Below are 18,813 nucleotides of genomic sequence, written 5' to 3'. Positions count from 1 at the left end.
ATTTACTAATAAATCACATTAAAAAGAAAAGAAAAAAGGAAGAAGAGAACGATAATTGTTTTCGATTTAATTCAAAGCGAAAGGGGAATGAACTTAAAATATATTTTATTAAGCTATAAAGAACACAAACTTTATCTTTACATGCAGTAATAGAATTCGTAAGTGAGCTAGATAACATTCAGTCCCTTTTGAAATAGGCTTGGTTTGTAGTCACACAGTTGGCTCGGCCATTATAGACTGCGATACAGCTCTATCGTTGCTTTTTATTTACTTTTCATCTCGTAATAAAATTATCTGATCTATGCATAATAATATAATAATTAGTAGGTACTCAGGTACTTATATTTTTAAGATACTGTTATACAGAAAAGTATCGTAGATCACATCACTATGCTAATGAACGTCACAACACTAGCTTACGTACTTTGACAGATCTAATTAGGTAGTTTCCTAGGTCAAAGATAAATTATGAAATTCCGATTACTAAATAAAGACAGATATAAAGGTGTCAAAAGACGTTTTCTTTTTTTCATTCTTTTAACTTCTTATTTATGAATTTTAATAAGAAAAATGTATATAAATAATAAGTGCTACATTTTGTCATGTTTTTCTATGACTTCACAGGTTGCTTTTCACACAAATTCTATAGTAATTTCGTGTTTTGACGTTTAGTAAAATGTTATCTTATTGATCTTATTGAAATATAATCACTCATTGTTTTGAACTAGTCGATCTGTTTGTAGATAGGTAAATTGTTGCATAAAAATTAAAAAAAACAACCCGTTTAGTAAATCGCAGTCGGGTAAAAAGCGACGGAAATAAAAACTAAATTGCGACAGTGACTGTGAAAACAGACAACATAAATAAAACGTGTAGAGTCATTCGTTACAACCTCCCCCAACCTCCACGATGAAAACCACGTTTAATAACTCTAAAAGCCTCTTTGTTAGAGAATGACATATTCAGACTTACGATAAGGTTACCCTTTTACAACTTTTGGTTTAATCCAATCATACGCAATATTTTAAAGTTACTTAACACTAGTAATTAAAACACATAATGTTGCTTTTAACCCCCTAGGTGCGTAGAACCAATACTATGTAAAAGAAAAGTTCCTCTAGTTTAATATTTCAAAACGCATCAAACAGCAACAAGAATTTATTGACTTAAAGAATGCAGAACCATTAAAATGTCTTTAAGTCCTAATTGAATTGTCAACTGATAAAGCTGTTTACACTACACTTTGTATCTTGACACGGTGACTAGTAGACTGTTATTACTGTGCAACTATCGCTTAGACTTAGTATATTGACTCCTCTAATCATCTTCCATTTTGTTACAGGTAGCACAACAGACCTAACGCCAACACTTATCGGAATCTACGATTCGCTATTGGCACAAGGAAAAAGTTTGAGGCCAGAAACTGAACCTTTAGAAACAGCAAAAGATGCTAGAAACGACCCACCGGTAACTGAGGAACTTACTATTGAAGAGACAAAAGACACAGAAGATTCTAAAACAGAAGTAACAGCAAACGGTCCAATGAAAACCTCTGGCAGTGCCAAACTTCCCGTAGCGACGATAAACAAAAGTTCTCTATATTCGTTTCGAACTAAAAGTGAAGAAAATGGTGCTAGTGAAAAGTGTGAGCTTACCAGTGAACCTATCCTTAAAGATAAATTACAAAGGACGTTTAAAGATACTAAAGGAGAAACTTCGGCGTTTGGAAATCTCTCTCCGAATGTCAAAAGAATGATATCGGGTGCGACAGAGACAACAACATTGAAGTTCCAAAAGAAAACTACGCCAACAGTCAGATCTTCAATGAGGCATAGATCTAATATTCCTTTAGTTGGAGCCACTTCGAAAATATCCCAATCCGGGGTAGAGATTCTACCTTCAGTAGAAATTTATGATCAGCCGTGTAGTATGAAAAGTTTCGGCAAAAGTAAAAGTGAAGATAACGATTCTCTTTCAAAGACTGTATCTATCAAGCCTGAGTATAAACTTGATGATCCTCAAACTACTTACGACGTCCCAACGAACAACAAACCTGCCATATACGATGTGCCGAGTGCAAACAAAAACGCTTTTGAGTCTTTATCTTTGCCTTACATTGATCAATCAATAGAATTATCTATTAGCTCTAATGATAGAGAATTCGATATTAAATTATCTTCAAAAGATAATTCACCAATAAAGGCAGAAACTAAAACATCTCCTAAAGGTACTCCTGTGAAAATTCCGAAAGTGGTCAATGGGGGAACTAATAGTTTAAACAGGAAGGAGTTTAAAAGCGAATCTCCATCAAAATTGTCCAAAACTGGACCGTATCCTGAAGCTGTAGGATCTACAGGGAACCTTAAATGTCCTGTACCAGAGACAGTTATTCGGACTCCAGTGGAAGTTATTCGTCCGTTGTCGATGAGCTCCATTGCGTCATCCAGCTCAACGTCAAGTAGTGGAGTCCAGAATAAAGGAGGAGTGAACTCAGCGTACTTGGCTTCTATAGAGAGTTTAGATGACCACAGTGATGCTGATATGATGTCAGCAAACGGAAGCAACAATTTCGTAAACAATGCTGGAGTGACCACCAGTGTTTCTGAGGAGAGGAGATCTGAAAGTCCACGTAAGTTTTTTATTTTTTTCTTTTACATCCATACATAATCTCACGCCTATTTCCCACCGGGGTAAACAGAGACTATGGAATTCCATTTGCTTCGATCCTGAGATACTTCTCTTGTTTCCTCTACATTTTTCTTTTATGTACCTAATTTTGTCCTTTGATACGAGTATTCTTATTTTCATTATTTTAAGTTCCTTGTATGTAAGTAGTAGTTATATTTTTTCTTAGAGATATTGTTGTTTCTTTCTTTTAATTCTCCAGAAGATTATGGTGTCATTTTTTTGCTTGTGTTGTTCCATCGTTTTTTTTCTACGTCCTTACTTTTATTTGCCATTACCAGATTTTACTTCCTTCTCTTTGTCACGCAGGTTACACACGTATACACCTGTAGTAAGGATCATCTTACATTTACTTTAGTCTTATTTACACAGCTGATGGCACACTTCTGTTGCCTGTATTCTCTTGACTTTGATTTCCGTTTCCGTTGTCGTATTTAGTATCTTTTGTTTGTAATATTTTCATGAATTAGGTCGTGTACTAGGTTCAATATAAATTATAAAATTCTGATCACTAAATAAAGACAGATCTAAAACTAACGAAAAACATTTTCTTTTTTCTATTTAACATATTTAAGAATTTTAATCAATAAAAACGTAAAAATAAGTCAGATATTTTATCACGATTCTCTATGACGTCACAGTGTGTTTTTTCACACAAATTCCATAGTAATTTCGTGTTTTGACGTTTAGTAAAATCGTTTCATGCGGAAAGCCACGGGAGCTCTCATTGACCTAGGTCTGCCAACCATTGCCCAATAGCTCAAATTAGCTTCCAAACGTTTTGTCGATTCTGCTCCGCACCACCCAAATCTCCTGGTAGTTGCGGCTTCCAAGTACATTCCGCTTAGGGACGGTACTGAAAAGTATCGGCGTCCGAAGGACGTAATATACGATCCCGACAACCCGATTACTCTAGCCATAGAGGCGGCCAATCAGCTCGCGACACCAAACACTTCAGGGCCCCGATACCGACCCCGCCGGCGTGGTCGACGATTTCCCTCATTCAGCGCTTATCGCTACCGACCCACTAGGGTCGATTAATTCTTTCAAATATTTTTCCTCTCAGACGACGCCCTGAGCCGAGGTTCGCGCCCAACTGGGCACCCTCAGGCCTGTTGTCTTAAACGTTGTACCGGGTGAGAGCCTTCAGCGCTCCCCATTTGTCCGGCCAAGTAGTTAATGCCATCTGCGGCAAATCTACAATAAGTCACGTCAAAAAAAAAAAGACGTTTAGTAAAAAGTAACTGATTTGACTAGTTGGAAACTAGCCTAGTGAGGGCTAAGGTGTCAAAATATATTGTTGTTCAATTACTATATACTTGATAAATCATAATATGAGCTAAGGGCATATCCCAGAAGGGGTAAGGCAGAGGTGTATAGTTATTTATATACACCTACTTCTCACCAGCAAGAGGAAATTCACAAAAGACAAAAGTAAATTAACAAACTATCGGTTAGCATCACAAACTTCTGTTACTTCTACGTCAATTAATAAATACTGCTCTGATAAATCTAAACTGGTCTGTTAGTGGAAGTGTGTAAGTGGGTTAGCCTTCGGAACGGCCAAGAACTTAGCAGAATCACTTGGATTATTTTCAGATTTGTTAGTAAGTAGTTCATAAAATTTGATTCGACTTCTTTTCTCACTGGTTCATTTAAGACCATCTCATTTGCTGTCAGATTTTGGTAGGAATTTGAGTTTGTACTGGGGGGTTAAAAACACGACTTTCCAGGCAATTTTCTCCAAAAATAACATCCCTAGTTTGGTTAGGACATTACAGGCTGATCACCTGTTTGTCCAAAAGTAAGATGATCCATGCTTCTGAAGGCACGTTAAGCCGTTGGTCCCGGTAACTACTTACTGATGTAAGTACGTAGTCGTTACGTGAGTCTTGTCAGGGGCCTTTGGCGGCTCAATACTAACCCTGACACTAGGGTTGATGAGGTTGGTAAACCATCTCACAACCCACACGACAGAAGATGTATGTATGTAGCAACGTTTTATTGAGATATCTATGTTTGCAGGTACGACGCGAGAGGAGACGTCGGGTCTCTCGCAGCTGGAGCGCGTGTGTGCAGAGATCGTGCAGACGGAAAATGTCTATGTGGAGGATCTGAGGCAGGTCGTTGAGGTAAGCCTTACAAAGCATAAACACGCTCCTGTATCCCTGAAGAAGTAGGCAGAGCTGTATCGAACACTTTAAGGGATGATTCAGCCCATGATTGAGTTGATATCAAGTGGCATGTCCTATCGGAAAATTCATAAACATTTAATAGCTTTTTTTTTAATTTTCAGTTCCATTCGTTTCAGACGGAGAATTCCACTTGATATCAACTCAGAATCATAATGAATCATCCCTTAAAGTTTTTGTTCCAGAGTCACTTACATCATTTCCCTAGCATTATCCCGTTTTCTCAGGGTCCGCTTACCTAACCTGAAGATTTGACAGGTCCGGTTTTTTACAGAAGCGACTGTCTGTTTGACTTTCCAACCCGCGAAGGGAAAACCAGCCCAATACAGGTTAGGTCACATACCTCCGAAAATGCATTTCTCGAGAATGTGGGTTTCCTCACGATGTCTTCCTTCACCGCTGAGCACGCACTGCGCTTAATGACTTTTTATATATAAAGTTAATATATCTGAAATTACTACTTTTAACGAAAAGTGGATTCGAGTCCAATTTGTAATCTGTGACTTTAATTCTTTATGAGTATTTTTGTGTGTCTAAAACAGTTTGAAAGATCATCGTTCATTCGAAAACACAAGTTCATCTAATTCGTAACATAAATCTTATGTCTATTTTAGTTCGGATACCAGATAAGTTCTAATTCCAGTTCGCTTTTAGACCATTTCCTATTCCTTTGAAATATCAGCTCTAGCCTCATTCTTACTGCTTTGAACTTTCAGTTTCATTTTACTTTTTAACGTAACTCTTCCGATATGATTTCGTAACGTTACTATTAGTAACATGATATGCTTTAAAACATGATTTACCATAGATTTTCTAAGAAATGTTCCAAATGTTGTTGTTGCACATTCTAGCGAGAAAAAAAACTAAATTTTAATTTGTGTTGTCCTTTACTCCCAAACCCCTATTCCTTCCTTCTCGTCCTTTTCGTCTTAAACCAATGATTGTCGATTTTTTTTCGAATTCATGTTTGGATCATAAGGCTTAGGGCTCACGTGCTCAGCGGTGAATGGAAACATCGTGAGGAAACCCACATTCCCGAGAAATGCATAACTAACTTACCTAACCTGTATTGGGCTGGTTTTTTCTTCGCGGGTTGAAAGGTCAGACAGGCAGTCGCTGCTGTAAAAAACCGGACCTGTCAAATCTTCAGGTTAGGTAAGCGGACTCTGTGAGAAACGGGGTAATGCTAGGGAGATCATGAGTGCCGTCCTTTACTTACGCTAAGTGCAAGAAAGAGATAAAGCTAGCTAGAAATAGAGTAATCAGGTGATCAGCTTGTGATGTCCTAACCAAACTAGGGATCACAAAGTGTTTTTTGTGATATGTCCCCACCGGGATTCGAACACAGGATCTCCGGATCGTGAGCCTAACGCTCAACCACTCAGTGAGGTCACTCAATGTTGTCCTACTGACCCTCTGCATTGTAAAGTAGATCAATTTAGACTGGACGCGCTAATTCCACGAATAAACGCCCTTTTATGCTTTGTTTTTAGCTTCAACCTATGTTGCTATGGAGAAACGACGTAAACAGTATATATTTTAGTTTTATATGGTTTAAATAAATAAAATATTTTAACCATATGTATAATAAATAAAATAAAAAATAAAATTATATATATATGGTTTAAATATTTTACTTATTTAAACCATATATATAATTTTATTTTTTATTTTATTTATTTTATATGGTTTAAAATTAGAACATAAATAACCGGTTTTATCCGGTCGTTACTATCATAATTAGCTATTTAAATGGCGTACTCACATGCCCGCTATGTGCGAGGATCTTTTCCAATAAGATTGGCTATATAAGCCACATGCGAGCGCATGAACGTCGGAGTTGAAGCAGTCGCCGTAGCCGAAATCGGCCGGATCACATCATCATCATCAATTATCTGTTATAATTTGTGCAGTAAACAATTATTGATTGTACAATTGATGAATAATAATACCTCTGCCCCTAGCGGGGAGGACAGACAATTCGTCGGCAGACAACTTGCAACCAGTTTTTATATTAGTGACCAATTTTAAAGAAGTAAGCTCACGCTCCTAATCCCTAATGGGGTGCGCAGACAAGCAATCATTGATACGAATTCCTAAGATAAAGCGCATTTTTTTTAAATACATAACAACAGCTCAATGGTCACCTTGAAACCAGGGTGTGACCTCACAACTCACAAGAGAGAACACTTCATCAGCTTTATCTCGTTTTCCACAGGATCCGATGTCATCGCACAATACGCGCGTGTACGATAATTTTCTTTTTTTTGACGTGACTTATTGTAGATTTGCCGCAGATGGCATTAACTACTTGGCCGGACAAATGGGGAGCGCTGAAGGCTCTCACCCGGTAAAACGTTTAAGACAACAGCCTGAGGGTGCCCAGTTGTATGTACGATAACGTCAAAGTGGTCGTCAGTTTGGTTTAGGTAAAATTTAGTTAGGGATCGATTCAATATTTTCTATTTCAATCTAAATATAACTAGGTGACTGCACTGAACTGTGTCAACGAGTGACCTAGTTTTTTATATCTCGTTTGAACCATCGGCAGTAATAAATTATTATTGTTTGCGTGGGGTTCCGTGTCGCGCAGTGAAGTATTGGTATCCGCCACCCAACATGCGATGTAGGTGGGTGGTAGTATAAATGTAATGCACCGAAGTAATGGTTTTAATGGCGATACAGTATAGTCATCATCATCATCAGCCCATTAACGTCCCCACTGCTGGGGCACGGGCCTTCCCTATGGATGGATAGGGAGATCGGGCCTTAAACCACCACGCGGGCCCAGTGCGGATTGGTGGTTATTAACGACTGCTAATGCAGCCGGGTCCAACGGCTTAACGTGCCTTCCGAAGCACGGAGGAGCTCGAGATGAAAACTTTTTTTTTTTGTGGTCACCCATCCTATGACCGGCCTCTGCGAAAGTTGCTTTACTTTTCAACAATCGCAGACCGAGCGCGTTTACCGCTGCAGTACAGTACAGTATAGTACAGTATAGTAATAAATAGCAATACCCAGACATATTTTTTCAGAATAATTGTATTTTTTTAGTTCCAGCATAGGCCTAAACCAATGATTGTCTAATTCATGTTTGAATCATAAATGATTATCACGTGCAGGCGAAGGGAAATATCGTGAGGAAACCCACATTCCCGAGAAATGCATTTTTGGAGGAATGTGACCTAACCTGTATTGGGCTGGTTTTCCCTTCGCGGGTTGGAAGGTTAGACAGGCGACTGCCTAAAATACCTTCTGTTAAAAACCGGACCTGTCAAATCTTCAGGTTAGGTAAGCGGACCCCGTGAAAAACGAGATAATGCTAGGGACATTCACCGTCACTAATTTAAGGGCCACGCTCTTGTCGGTGCAACATTCTCCATGCTACTTTTTAGGGAAAAATAGGGCAGTGGTTTCCCTCTTGTTCCGCAGTACTCTGTCTGACGCGAGTGGGATGGCGCCCAGAGTAGTCTATTTCAAAGCCGTACTAGGACTCCTGTCATCCGCCTCTGAATAGTATTGACAGTTACTGCTGCTAGGGATAGTATACTTAATTGTATTTTTTTAATACCTTACCTAGGTACATCCTAATGTCGAAATCACAGATCATAGAAACAAGGGGGATATGCCCTCAGCACTAAAATACATGAGTTCTCATATCCCATGTTAACTCAGGTCAGTGTATGAAAGTAGATCCGTTCTTCAAAAGGCACGTTAAGCCGCTGGTTCCGGTTACTACTTACGATGGAAGTCGTAGTCGTTACATGAGCCGTATTAGGGGCCTATGGTGGCTCAATAATAACTCTGACACCAGGGTTGTTGAGGTTGGTAATCCACCTCACAACCCACAAGATAGAAAAAAAGAGAAGGAAACTTACAACGATGACATACCAATAACAAAAAAATTACATACGAACACTTTTTCTACTCGTAAAACCAATCCTATTAAATTGATTGATAGCCTTATTAAAATTTCTTTTAAAAAAGCCTAAATTTCGTGTATTTTGACGCTAACGAGGCCCATAAAAGACCTTATACCTACGGTACGTGTCACTTTTCACAATATTAACACGTCACTCAAAGTGATGGGAGTATGAATATTTAAATAGGTGTTAAAGCATTTTGATAGCTATTACCTGCATTTTTGGAGTTGATTATTTAACACCTTCGCGCTGCAGCGATTGTCACCGAAATGGCGGCTGTAAAATTGACATTTATTGAAAACAACTAAAGCGCCATTTTGAAAAATCACATTCGAATGTGATCTGTGTTAAACTGTCAACAAAACTTAGCAACGGAAAAGCTAATTTCAATCCAGGTAAAAAATTGCAGTCTTTATTTTTATCTGGAATGAAACGAATGAATGAATGAAATTGAACGAAATCGATCAGGGCTAACATGCACAACGTGATAAAATTATCGATCGATTCCATAAATTTTGTCGCAATTGATAAGTTTTTCTTTCCCTAACATGCGTGTCGCGTGATTTTGTTCGTATATTAGCACCAATTGAGATTATTACCGTGACAAAATTTTATCACATCGCGCATGTTAGCGCTACTGGTTTTGTTGAAGAAAATCACATTAGAATGTATTTTTTTCAAAAAAGGAGCTTGCCTACGTGGTTTCCATTATAAGGCAACGATATACAGATAGGTACGGTTTAACCTCCTAAGGCCGAGAAACAACGGGGTTTGGATTTTAAAAGGACATCCGGTCTTAGGACTTAGGATTTTAGTTGCAATTGTAATTAGTACCTTTGTATTAATCATATTTTTTTAAATATAATTGTCTATTCCGCTTCTTTAAATTTGAGTATCAGGGATTATCAGTTGCGTGAAACAGTTTTGTATTTATTCATGACTAGCGACCCGCCTCGGCTTTGCTGCTGAGGAAAAATGAAATTATTTACGACATCACATTAAAAACCTCAAAAATAACACTATTTCTCCACTATTTCATGGATGTTATTATACATATAAACCTTCTTCTTGAATCACTCTATCTATTAAAAAGAACCGCATCAAAATCCGCTGCGCAGTTGTAAAGATTTAAGCGTACATATGGATATAGGGACAGAAAAGGCGTCTTTGTTTTATACTATGTAGTGATTTGAAATCACTATATTTATTTATTTATTATTTGGAAAACCAACAGCTTACAAGACAATACAATTTAGATTAATTGAATAAACAGGAATATAAACTCAGGACGACTGAGATGAAAGTCTATCTTATAGTTGAAACACCATGGGAAACACAAGTACAAATCAGATTACACATAACAACTAAGCAACTTCATGCCTTGATAACGATAACAATCTCATTCTACGGAAACGAAAGTTACCGATTAGCTTATAAAACTTTTACCGTACCTAGGAAACCGCTGTCTAATAGAAAATGCTCGGAAATTGTCAGGTAACAGTTTAACTATTACCGGCAAGTAACGAACCGAGTAAATAACAGGTAACAGGCTACCGAATTCCACTGCGCGCGTCACTACGCCGCTGACGGAAGCGCCCGCTGTCAAATCTGTCAACTGTCAAATCTGTCAGCTGTCACTGCCGAATGACAGCGCTAATTGGCCGCGAACTGTCACTGTCACCTGTCAAATTGCAGCGAAGAAAGGGCTTAATCTTGCGTGGGTTTAAAATTGGAATTCGGTTTTATTTTCGAACGCGTTTTAAAATATTCACGAAATGTTGAAGGCACGTTGAAGAGGTGTTGTTGTAATTTGTTTTGAATTAACTGTTTTATAAACTGGCGAAAAAGTTGTTAATCATTTTTCGCCGGAAAAGGAAATACACTTTCATTCTTGTTTCACTAAGTATACGAGTAATGTTAACCTTTATGGAACTTAACCATTATGGTTGGTAAAAACGCTTTTCATGTTTGGATGAAGTTGTGAACGTAAAGAAATGGGTAACGAAAACTTTGAGGGAAGATTCCGACCATGATTCTGAGTTGATATCAAGTGTTTTCCTTCGCAAAAGTATGTAACTGAAAATAATTAAAAAAAAACACTAAAATTTTCATAAATTTTCGACAGGAAATTCCACTCGATATCGACTCAGAATCATGGTCTGAATCATCCCCCTCAGTATTCGTTACGGTGTCACTAACAACCATACCTACTTGTATGGCTACCTGTACGTAGTTGTACGGGGTGTAAGTGATATCGTAACGAATACTGACAGGGATGATTCAGCTCATTATTCTGAGTTAATATCAAGTGGAATTTTCCATCGCAAAAGTATAGAATTGAAAATAATTAAAAAAAAACATGAATTTTGCTACGGAAAATTCCACTTGATATTAACTCAGAATCATGGCCTGAATCATCCCCCTCAGTATTCGTTACGATGTCACTAACATCCTGTATAAGTTGGGTATTTGTGTGTATAAGAATCTAGCTAGAAGGCAAGCAATAGTTTAATATCAAGTTTACCTAAGCAGTGAAATTAAGCAAATTTATTATAAGATTACTGCTTTCCTGGCTGTAGGTAACGGGACAACGGTGGTGCAGCTTTCTAAAAAGTCTGCGAGGCCAATTCTTGGTTTCACTTATTTCTAGTATTGTTCACTTTCATACTAGCTACCTACTTTACCCACTGCACCTACCTTACCTATCCATCTACCACCAACTTAGGCTGCGTTTCCATTGACGCGGAGCTGGGCGGAGAAGAGCGGAGATGTGCAGGAATCGACCAATCACCGTGAGGGAGAGAGTCACAGAGCGTCTTCGTTTTTCGCTCTCTCGAACGCTGTGATTGGTCAAATCCACACATCTCCGCTCTTCTCTTCTATATCCTATCGACCTTACAAATAAAAAAATTAACCGGGGATGAACGTGGGTGTAAATATTTGACAGCCAAGCAAAATCGGATCCAATTAGCACACAATTCGACTGAACTTTGCTTGTCTGTCGAATACTTAAACCCACGTTCATCCCCGGTTATTTTTTTATTTGTAAGGTCGATAGGATATAGATGCTCATTCTGACAGCTATATAACCTAACCTAACCTAACCATAATAAAGTCTAAAAAGTGATACATTAAGACATCTTCCCCGACAGTTATTCTAAGACCATTTCTGTGCAACCCATATATACTGGTGGCATAGTAAAAATACGATCTCCTTAAACAGTCGACGGGTTTCCTAGTTGGACCGACTGACAGGCAGAACGATCAATCTTGATCGTTGTGACCTGCTAGAGGTGGACGAACCGCACTTGATGTTTTTTGCAAACGACTTTTATAAGTTTGTTTATTGGATTTCGAGTGGGAATCCCGGTTAGGACTCTAACTGACGGGTTAAAATGGCCACATCGAAGCAATTCATCTAAGAAAGCAATATTGCAATTTGACATTTGCGCATGTAAAAGTAAGTGCCCAATGCATACAAATGTCACATAGCAATATTGCTTTCTTAGATGAATTGCTTCGATGTGGCCATTTTAACCCCCCTGAACTCGACTTTGTGAGTTGGAATTCATGTTTGGATCATAGAGAAATGACACCACGTGGTTTCTAGGATTTGTGCCCGGTTAATGGCAATAGGCTCGCACCCTATTACATGGGACTTCGACATTTCTAACGAGAATTTACACGAGAAGTGGGTGTCATAGACTATACACGTCTGCCAACCTTCTGAGATACATGTGTGATGTTATGTTATATCTTTTGATTTGATTTAAATATTTATTCTTTATTAAAGTTTGTATACATTATTCATTTATTTCAATTTAAAAAATAAAACAAATACATATCTTACGAATAAAACACCTTCAACGCGTCACATCGAGACAAGGTGTCCAACAGTCTGGCAACATTGCCTCTCTGAATCGCCAGACTTATTCTTTGACAAAAATAACTAAGTACCATATTTGAATATTTGATTTGATAGTCTCATATAAAATGTTTTTTGTTATCTAAGCCTAGTAGGACTATAGACGTTATCCGGTGGTTGTAAAGTTAGAAATAAATAAATATAGAACAGTAACGGGAACGCCTAATACGGGCTACTGACAGTTGACAGAGTAATTTTCTGCATTTTTCCAACTAGCTACTATCTGTGTTGCCAGGGTATTCTTGTCAATTAGGACAAAACGGTTCTATTGAGAATGAGGTAGCTCCTTGTCGATCCGCTAATTCGACTTCATTTTGCGGTATTAACATTATTAAGAATTCCATTATACAGTAAATGACAGACTGATACAGTCGGATATGTATCGACCCTGGCTGGAGATAGCAACTTAACTTACTTAGGTGTTTAACAACAACATAACAAATACTTTATTGCACAAACAGGAAAAAACAAAAGAGAAATAAAATTAGTATATAGGTGTTTAGTTGTTTGTATCCAGTCAAGATTTTTATATTGACCTATGAAAAATGCTTTGTCCTTAAAAGATGCGATGATGATGATGATGCGATTATTGGGCCGCGAGGTACCTGACATAAGTCGTGTTAACTTTGAACATCTCCCTAGCATTATTCCGGTTTTCACAGGGTCCGCTTACCTAACCTGAACGTATGACAGGTCCGGTTTTTTACAGCAGCGATTGTCTGTCTGACCTTCCAACTCGCGAAGGGAAAACCTCCTCCCGAAACGCATTTCTCGAGAAAGTGGGTTTCCTCACGATGTTTTCCTTCACCGCTGAGTACGTGATAATCATTTATGATCTAACACGAATTCGAAAATAAATTCGACATTCATTGTCACGCCTGTGCTGGATTCGAACCTGAGTCCTTAAATTGAGAGGCAAGCGTTCTACAAACTGGGCTACCACGGCTCTTTTCTATCTAACAATACATATACATAACTTCACGCCTTTAATCCTTAATAGAGTGGGCAGAGTCACAAGCTAATCAGAGGCAACTCTGTAATTTTTTTTCTTGATTTTTATAATTTAAATGCACGGTTGTTATTTTTATACCGTCTGCCACTGACTTCACCTGCAGAGCGTGTGGTAGACCTTGTCGCTCTCGGATTGGCTTATATTGTCGTGAAAAAAAGTGCCTCCTAGACACTGTTTGAATCATCTGAAAAGATGGATGAGGTCTAAGTAGTATTTTTATAACATCTTTTTACACGGCAAATAAAGAACCAGAGTTTAGAGTTAATTCGTTTATTAGATATGAGTTAGTTTAAGGTCGTAAGGCCCAAATGCCTTTTAAAATCCAAATCCCATTGTTTAACTATTGTGTCTGGAAATCCGGGCGTTACGAGGTAAAGAGTTTTTTTAAAACAAAAAACAAAACTTAGCACGACCAAGGAGGCTGTCGTTAACACCTCTGTTGATACGATGTGCTGAATTCGATATTATGAATCTTATGGTGACACGGGGGTCTATCGTCCGTAACAGCTTTCTTTTCGTTCAAAATACATTTACCGATCATTTCTCTACATTCAGAGAGATGTAAGTATTTATAGCGTGAGCTTCGAGTGGGTGAGCGGGTATAAATATCCAAGTTTGAATGAAACATTGTGTTGTGTTTACACTCGTCGTGTTGTGGCAGTTAGTTGAATGAAGGCTTTGTTAAAAAAAAACGTCGACTCGAATATTTAACATAACATAATATAAACTGTGTAGTGCGCCAACCGCTTAAATCAACTTAAACAATGTATTTTTTATTATTACTACTAACATTTATGGTCCCTGTGGTCCAGTGGTTGAGCGTTGGACTCACCCGGACGCCCTGGGTTCGAATCCCGGTGGGAACTTATCACAAAAATCACTTTGTGGTCCCTAGTTTGGTTAGGACATTACTGCCGTTAGTCTTGGTTGCTATTTACTGATGTAAGTTAGTCTTTACATTAACCATGTCAGTAGCCTTTGGCGGTTCAATAGTAACCCTGACACCAGGGTTGATGGGGTTGGTAATCCACCTCACAACCCACACAATAGAAGACTGTACTACGTACCCACATATTACAATAATAGTCCACTTTCTAACGCCTATGCCTTGAAGAAGCATGCCTGAACTCACACAATAAAATTAATAGTAAATTATTTTTATGACACTATAAAATCGTAAACTTGTAAATAACGTGGGCAGTATCGACACAGTTCGTTCCAACACAAGTACGACATAATATACATATACACACACCAACACATGTAGAACGAACACAAAAATGCATTTCACTATGCACCCGTGGGCGTGTACTGTTACACTATCGAACTGCTTTCCGGTTGCTAGTGGTGGGAATAATACTTTAGGAATAATAGTTATAAATAACAGTGTAATATTATTACGTCGTAGTGTCAGGGGTCGAGCACTGGTAGCCCAGTTGGTAGAACGCTTCCTTTCGCTGTGAGGTCGAATCCAGCACAGGACTAAACCATTGATTTTCGAATTCATATTCAGATCGTAAATGATTGTGCTCAGCGGTGAAGGAAAACATTGTGAATCCACGTACGGATCGAAGCAAATGGAATTCCTTAGTATCTGCTTACCCCGGTGGGAAATAGGCGTGAGTTTATGTATGTATGTAGGTATGTAAATCTGACTTAACAAAATAGTCTGACAGAAGTTTCCTTCTCAATCAATCAATCAATAACACTTTATTAACAACGACATATACATAGGACATAAACATACGAATAAAAACATAAGCACATTAGGCGGCCTTATTGCTAAATAGCAGTTTCTGCCAGGCAACCTTAGGGTGAAAGAAGTTTATGCATTGGAGCATGGGCTGGTGTAATAAACATATAATGATACCAACATAACTAAAAAACCTCTCTTTCAAACTTCTATTTTGTTGTGCCCGAAAGGGTCTGTGATATGAAACTCATGTAACTTACCAACTTGTACATCATCATAGTATGAAAATAAAGAATATTGAACTTGAATAAAGAATATTTAAAATAAGATAGACATTCATCAAAATTCAATTTTAACATAAACATCAATCCACTTCAAACTAACAGAAGTAACTATTCCATAAATACTAGACGCTAACATCACTAATCTACTTATTTTTACGTATTATATCTGTCTGGGGATAAGTAGGCGTGAATAATACGCGGTGACAGAGGCGATACTATTTAAATTAATGGTAGTCAGTGATAATTAGTCCAACTTATAACTTATAGATATAAGTTTGGCGATTACAATATTGACAGCTGTAGGAAATGTGTAGGTTTCGTGTTAAAAGCGTATAATGGTTTCAATTTTATGATTAGATTATGTGCTTTGGCCGTTGGGGATATTAAAAAATAATTGGCTTAAACTTAGTCAAATTAGTTACTTTTTATTAAACGTCAAAACACGAAATTACTATGGAATTTGTATGAAAAACCACATTGTGAGGTTATAAAAAAATGTGACAAAATGTCGGGCTTATTATTACGTGTTTCTTGATTAAAATTCATAAATAAGTTAAATAGAAAAAATAATATGTTTTTCGTTAGTTTCAGATCTTTGACCTAAGAAACTACCCAATTGGGTCGTGTACTCAAGATACATTACGAAATTCTGATTACTAAATAAAGACAGATCTAAAGATGACAAAAAACGTTTCCTATTATTCTGAATAACTTATTTTTTAGTTTTATTAAAGAAGCGCCATTTTGTCACGTTTTTCTATGACGTCACAGGTTACTTTTTCATACAAATTCCATTTTAATTTCGTGTTTTGACGTGTAGTAAAATGTTACTGATTTGATAGTTGGAAAGTCCCCTATTGGCGCAGACACCTTGTAATTTTTAAGTTATAGGTACCTGTCATTTTCTTATCCACCGAAAAGGAAAGGGGGCGGATGATTGACAGCTGTTAATTTAAAAATAAATGACGCGTGCTGTCCACTTGATTCTGTCGGGTTATACATAAGTAGGTACGCCATATTTAACATTTCGGAAGGGTTTTTTAAGATTTCTGCCTAAAATTGACGTTTTTCGGTAGATAAGAAATTGACAGATGTAACTTAAAATAAAATTACGAGGTGTTTACACAACAGCTAGTTACTAACAATCTTTGCGGCTACTCGAATAGAAATTACTAGAATAACTTGATATAATGTACGATAAGGTGCAAAAGTCCAATCAGTTTCTTGTAAAGTAATAAATTAACTGGTTGCACTTAAGACCTCCTGGTTACATTTCGTTTCTGTAATAGAACAAAAACACCAAATAAAACATAAAATTTATAATTATGACAACAGCTAATGGTTCATAATTTCACCACTGTTTATAAATAATAAAATTAGCTGGGCTCAGTGGCTGCACTTGCTTCTGTCAACAGGGACACTTTTGCTCGTTGACTGTACGTCCCAAATCGCTCAATAAATCTAACAACCGTAAGTCTATTCATAACATAAGAGAGGTAGGAACGTCCTTCGCAAGTTGAACTAAGTACCTACCCACATCTCACCGAGCTTTCTGTTAGACCAACGTGATAGGTGAACAGCCGTATCGCCGTCTATAATGGTCGAGCCAATTCTTTTCATTGTTTCACCATTATAAACTCTGCATATTAAATAAGATTATAATTAGTAAGTAATTTATGCGCAGGGGCATATTATGGTCGGACCACGTGTGACAATGACAATGAAAAAGTGGGCTAAACCGGTGTTACTGGTTGCGACAGACAGACATACATACAATCGTATTGTTTACATACTGTGCCTCGTTTATATTGCTTACGAGTGGCACGGACTTGACGGGCAAGCAGTGTTAAGTAAAATTAACAATCTACAAACACACTAACGGTCTCTGTGGTCCAGTGGTTGAGCGTCGGACTCACGATCCGGAGGGCCCGGGTTTGAATCCCGGTGGGGGATATCACAAAAATTACTTTCTGATCCCTTGCTTGGTTAGGACATTACAGGCTGATCACCTGTTTGTCCGAAAGTAAGATGAACCGTGCTTCGGAAGGCACGTTATCAGTTGGTCCCGCTTACTATTTACTGATGTAAGTGAGTAATAGTTATATGAGCCATGTAAGGGGCTTTTGGCGGCTCAATCATAATCCTGACACCAGGGTTGATGGGGCTGGTATTCCACCTCACAACCCACACGATAAGAAGAAGAACACACATACTTACAAACATAAGTTAATTCTTCTTTTATTTCGTACTTAAAAAAAAACCTGTTTAGCAATAAAGTCGCGGATTGTGCTACATTTTGTCCATCTTTTTGGACATTCTAATCCCTCTGTCGGTTTTTACCGCCACAGAAGCCTAGAAGCCATAATTGTCTAGTTTCCTAGATCAAAGATAAATTATGAAGTTTTGATTAGTATTAAACAAAGACAGTGCTGAAACTGACAAAAACCGTTTTCTTTTTCTATTTAACTTATTTATGAATTCTAATAAAGGAAAATGTAATAATAAATGCGACATTTTGTCACGTTTTTCTACGTCCCAGGGGAATTAAAATGGCCACATCGAAGCAATTCATCTAAGAAAGCAATTTGACATTTGCGCATATATAAAAGTAAGTGCGCAATACAAACAAATGTCAAATAGCATTATTGTTTTCTCATATGAATTGCTTCGATGTGGCCATTTTAACCCCCCTGGTTGCTTATCTATTCATACAAACTCCACAGTAATTTCATGTTTTGACGTTTAGTAAAAAGTAACTGATTTAACTAGTTGGAAACTAGCCTATTATACCATGATATGAATAAAATCCACTTACTAAGCCTAATAAGTTTAAGATGTGTATTCGTGATTGGCGCGTGCGCAGGTCGGTAGCGAATAGAAAGCGAGATAGCGATAGCGGAGTCACGAGAGGGCCTTATTTAGCAGTTCCTTATCTGCTCTGTATGGTCGAGCTATTTGTTGGTGACAACGATAGATGTAGGCTGCGTGGGGTGCATTTTAATTCGGACTATCTGAACTGGTAGGCTTGAGTTGGAGTAGTCAATCTACTTAGCCGCACATATGCACAATATAACATAACATTGGTGCTAATTCCTGCAG

The 18,813-nt window shown here is 37.8% G+C and overlaps 1 protein-coding gene across 2 annotated transcripts in view; it reads left to right on the top strand.

Moving 5' to 3' along the window:
* The window catches only part of LOC126378016 (uncharacterized), a 154,124-nt gene that overhangs the window by 115,519 nt on the left and 19,792 nt on the right, over positions 1 to 18,813 (top strand). For both annotated transcript variants that reach the window (XM_050026052.1, XM_050026053.1), the window contains exons 2-3: positions 1,343 to 2,629; positions 4,711 to 4,817. In XM_050026052.1, coding sequence (XP_049882009.1) covers positions 1,343 to 2,629; positions 4,711 to 4,817 — 1,394 coding nt within the window. The remainder of the gene's footprint in view (positions 1 to 1,342; positions 2,630 to 4,710; positions 4,818 to 18,813) is intronic.

This window comes from Pectinophora gossypiella, chromosome 25, assembly GCF_024362695.1.
Source record: "Pectinophora gossypiella chromosome 25, ilPecGoss1.1, whole genome shotgun sequence".
Taxonomy (NCBI): Eukaryota; Metazoa; Arthropoda; class Insecta; order Lepidoptera; family Gelechiidae; genus Pectinophora; species Pectinophora gossypiella.
Note: the sequence above shows the minus strand (reverse complement) of the source record. Positions and strands in the feature narration are given on the sequence as shown.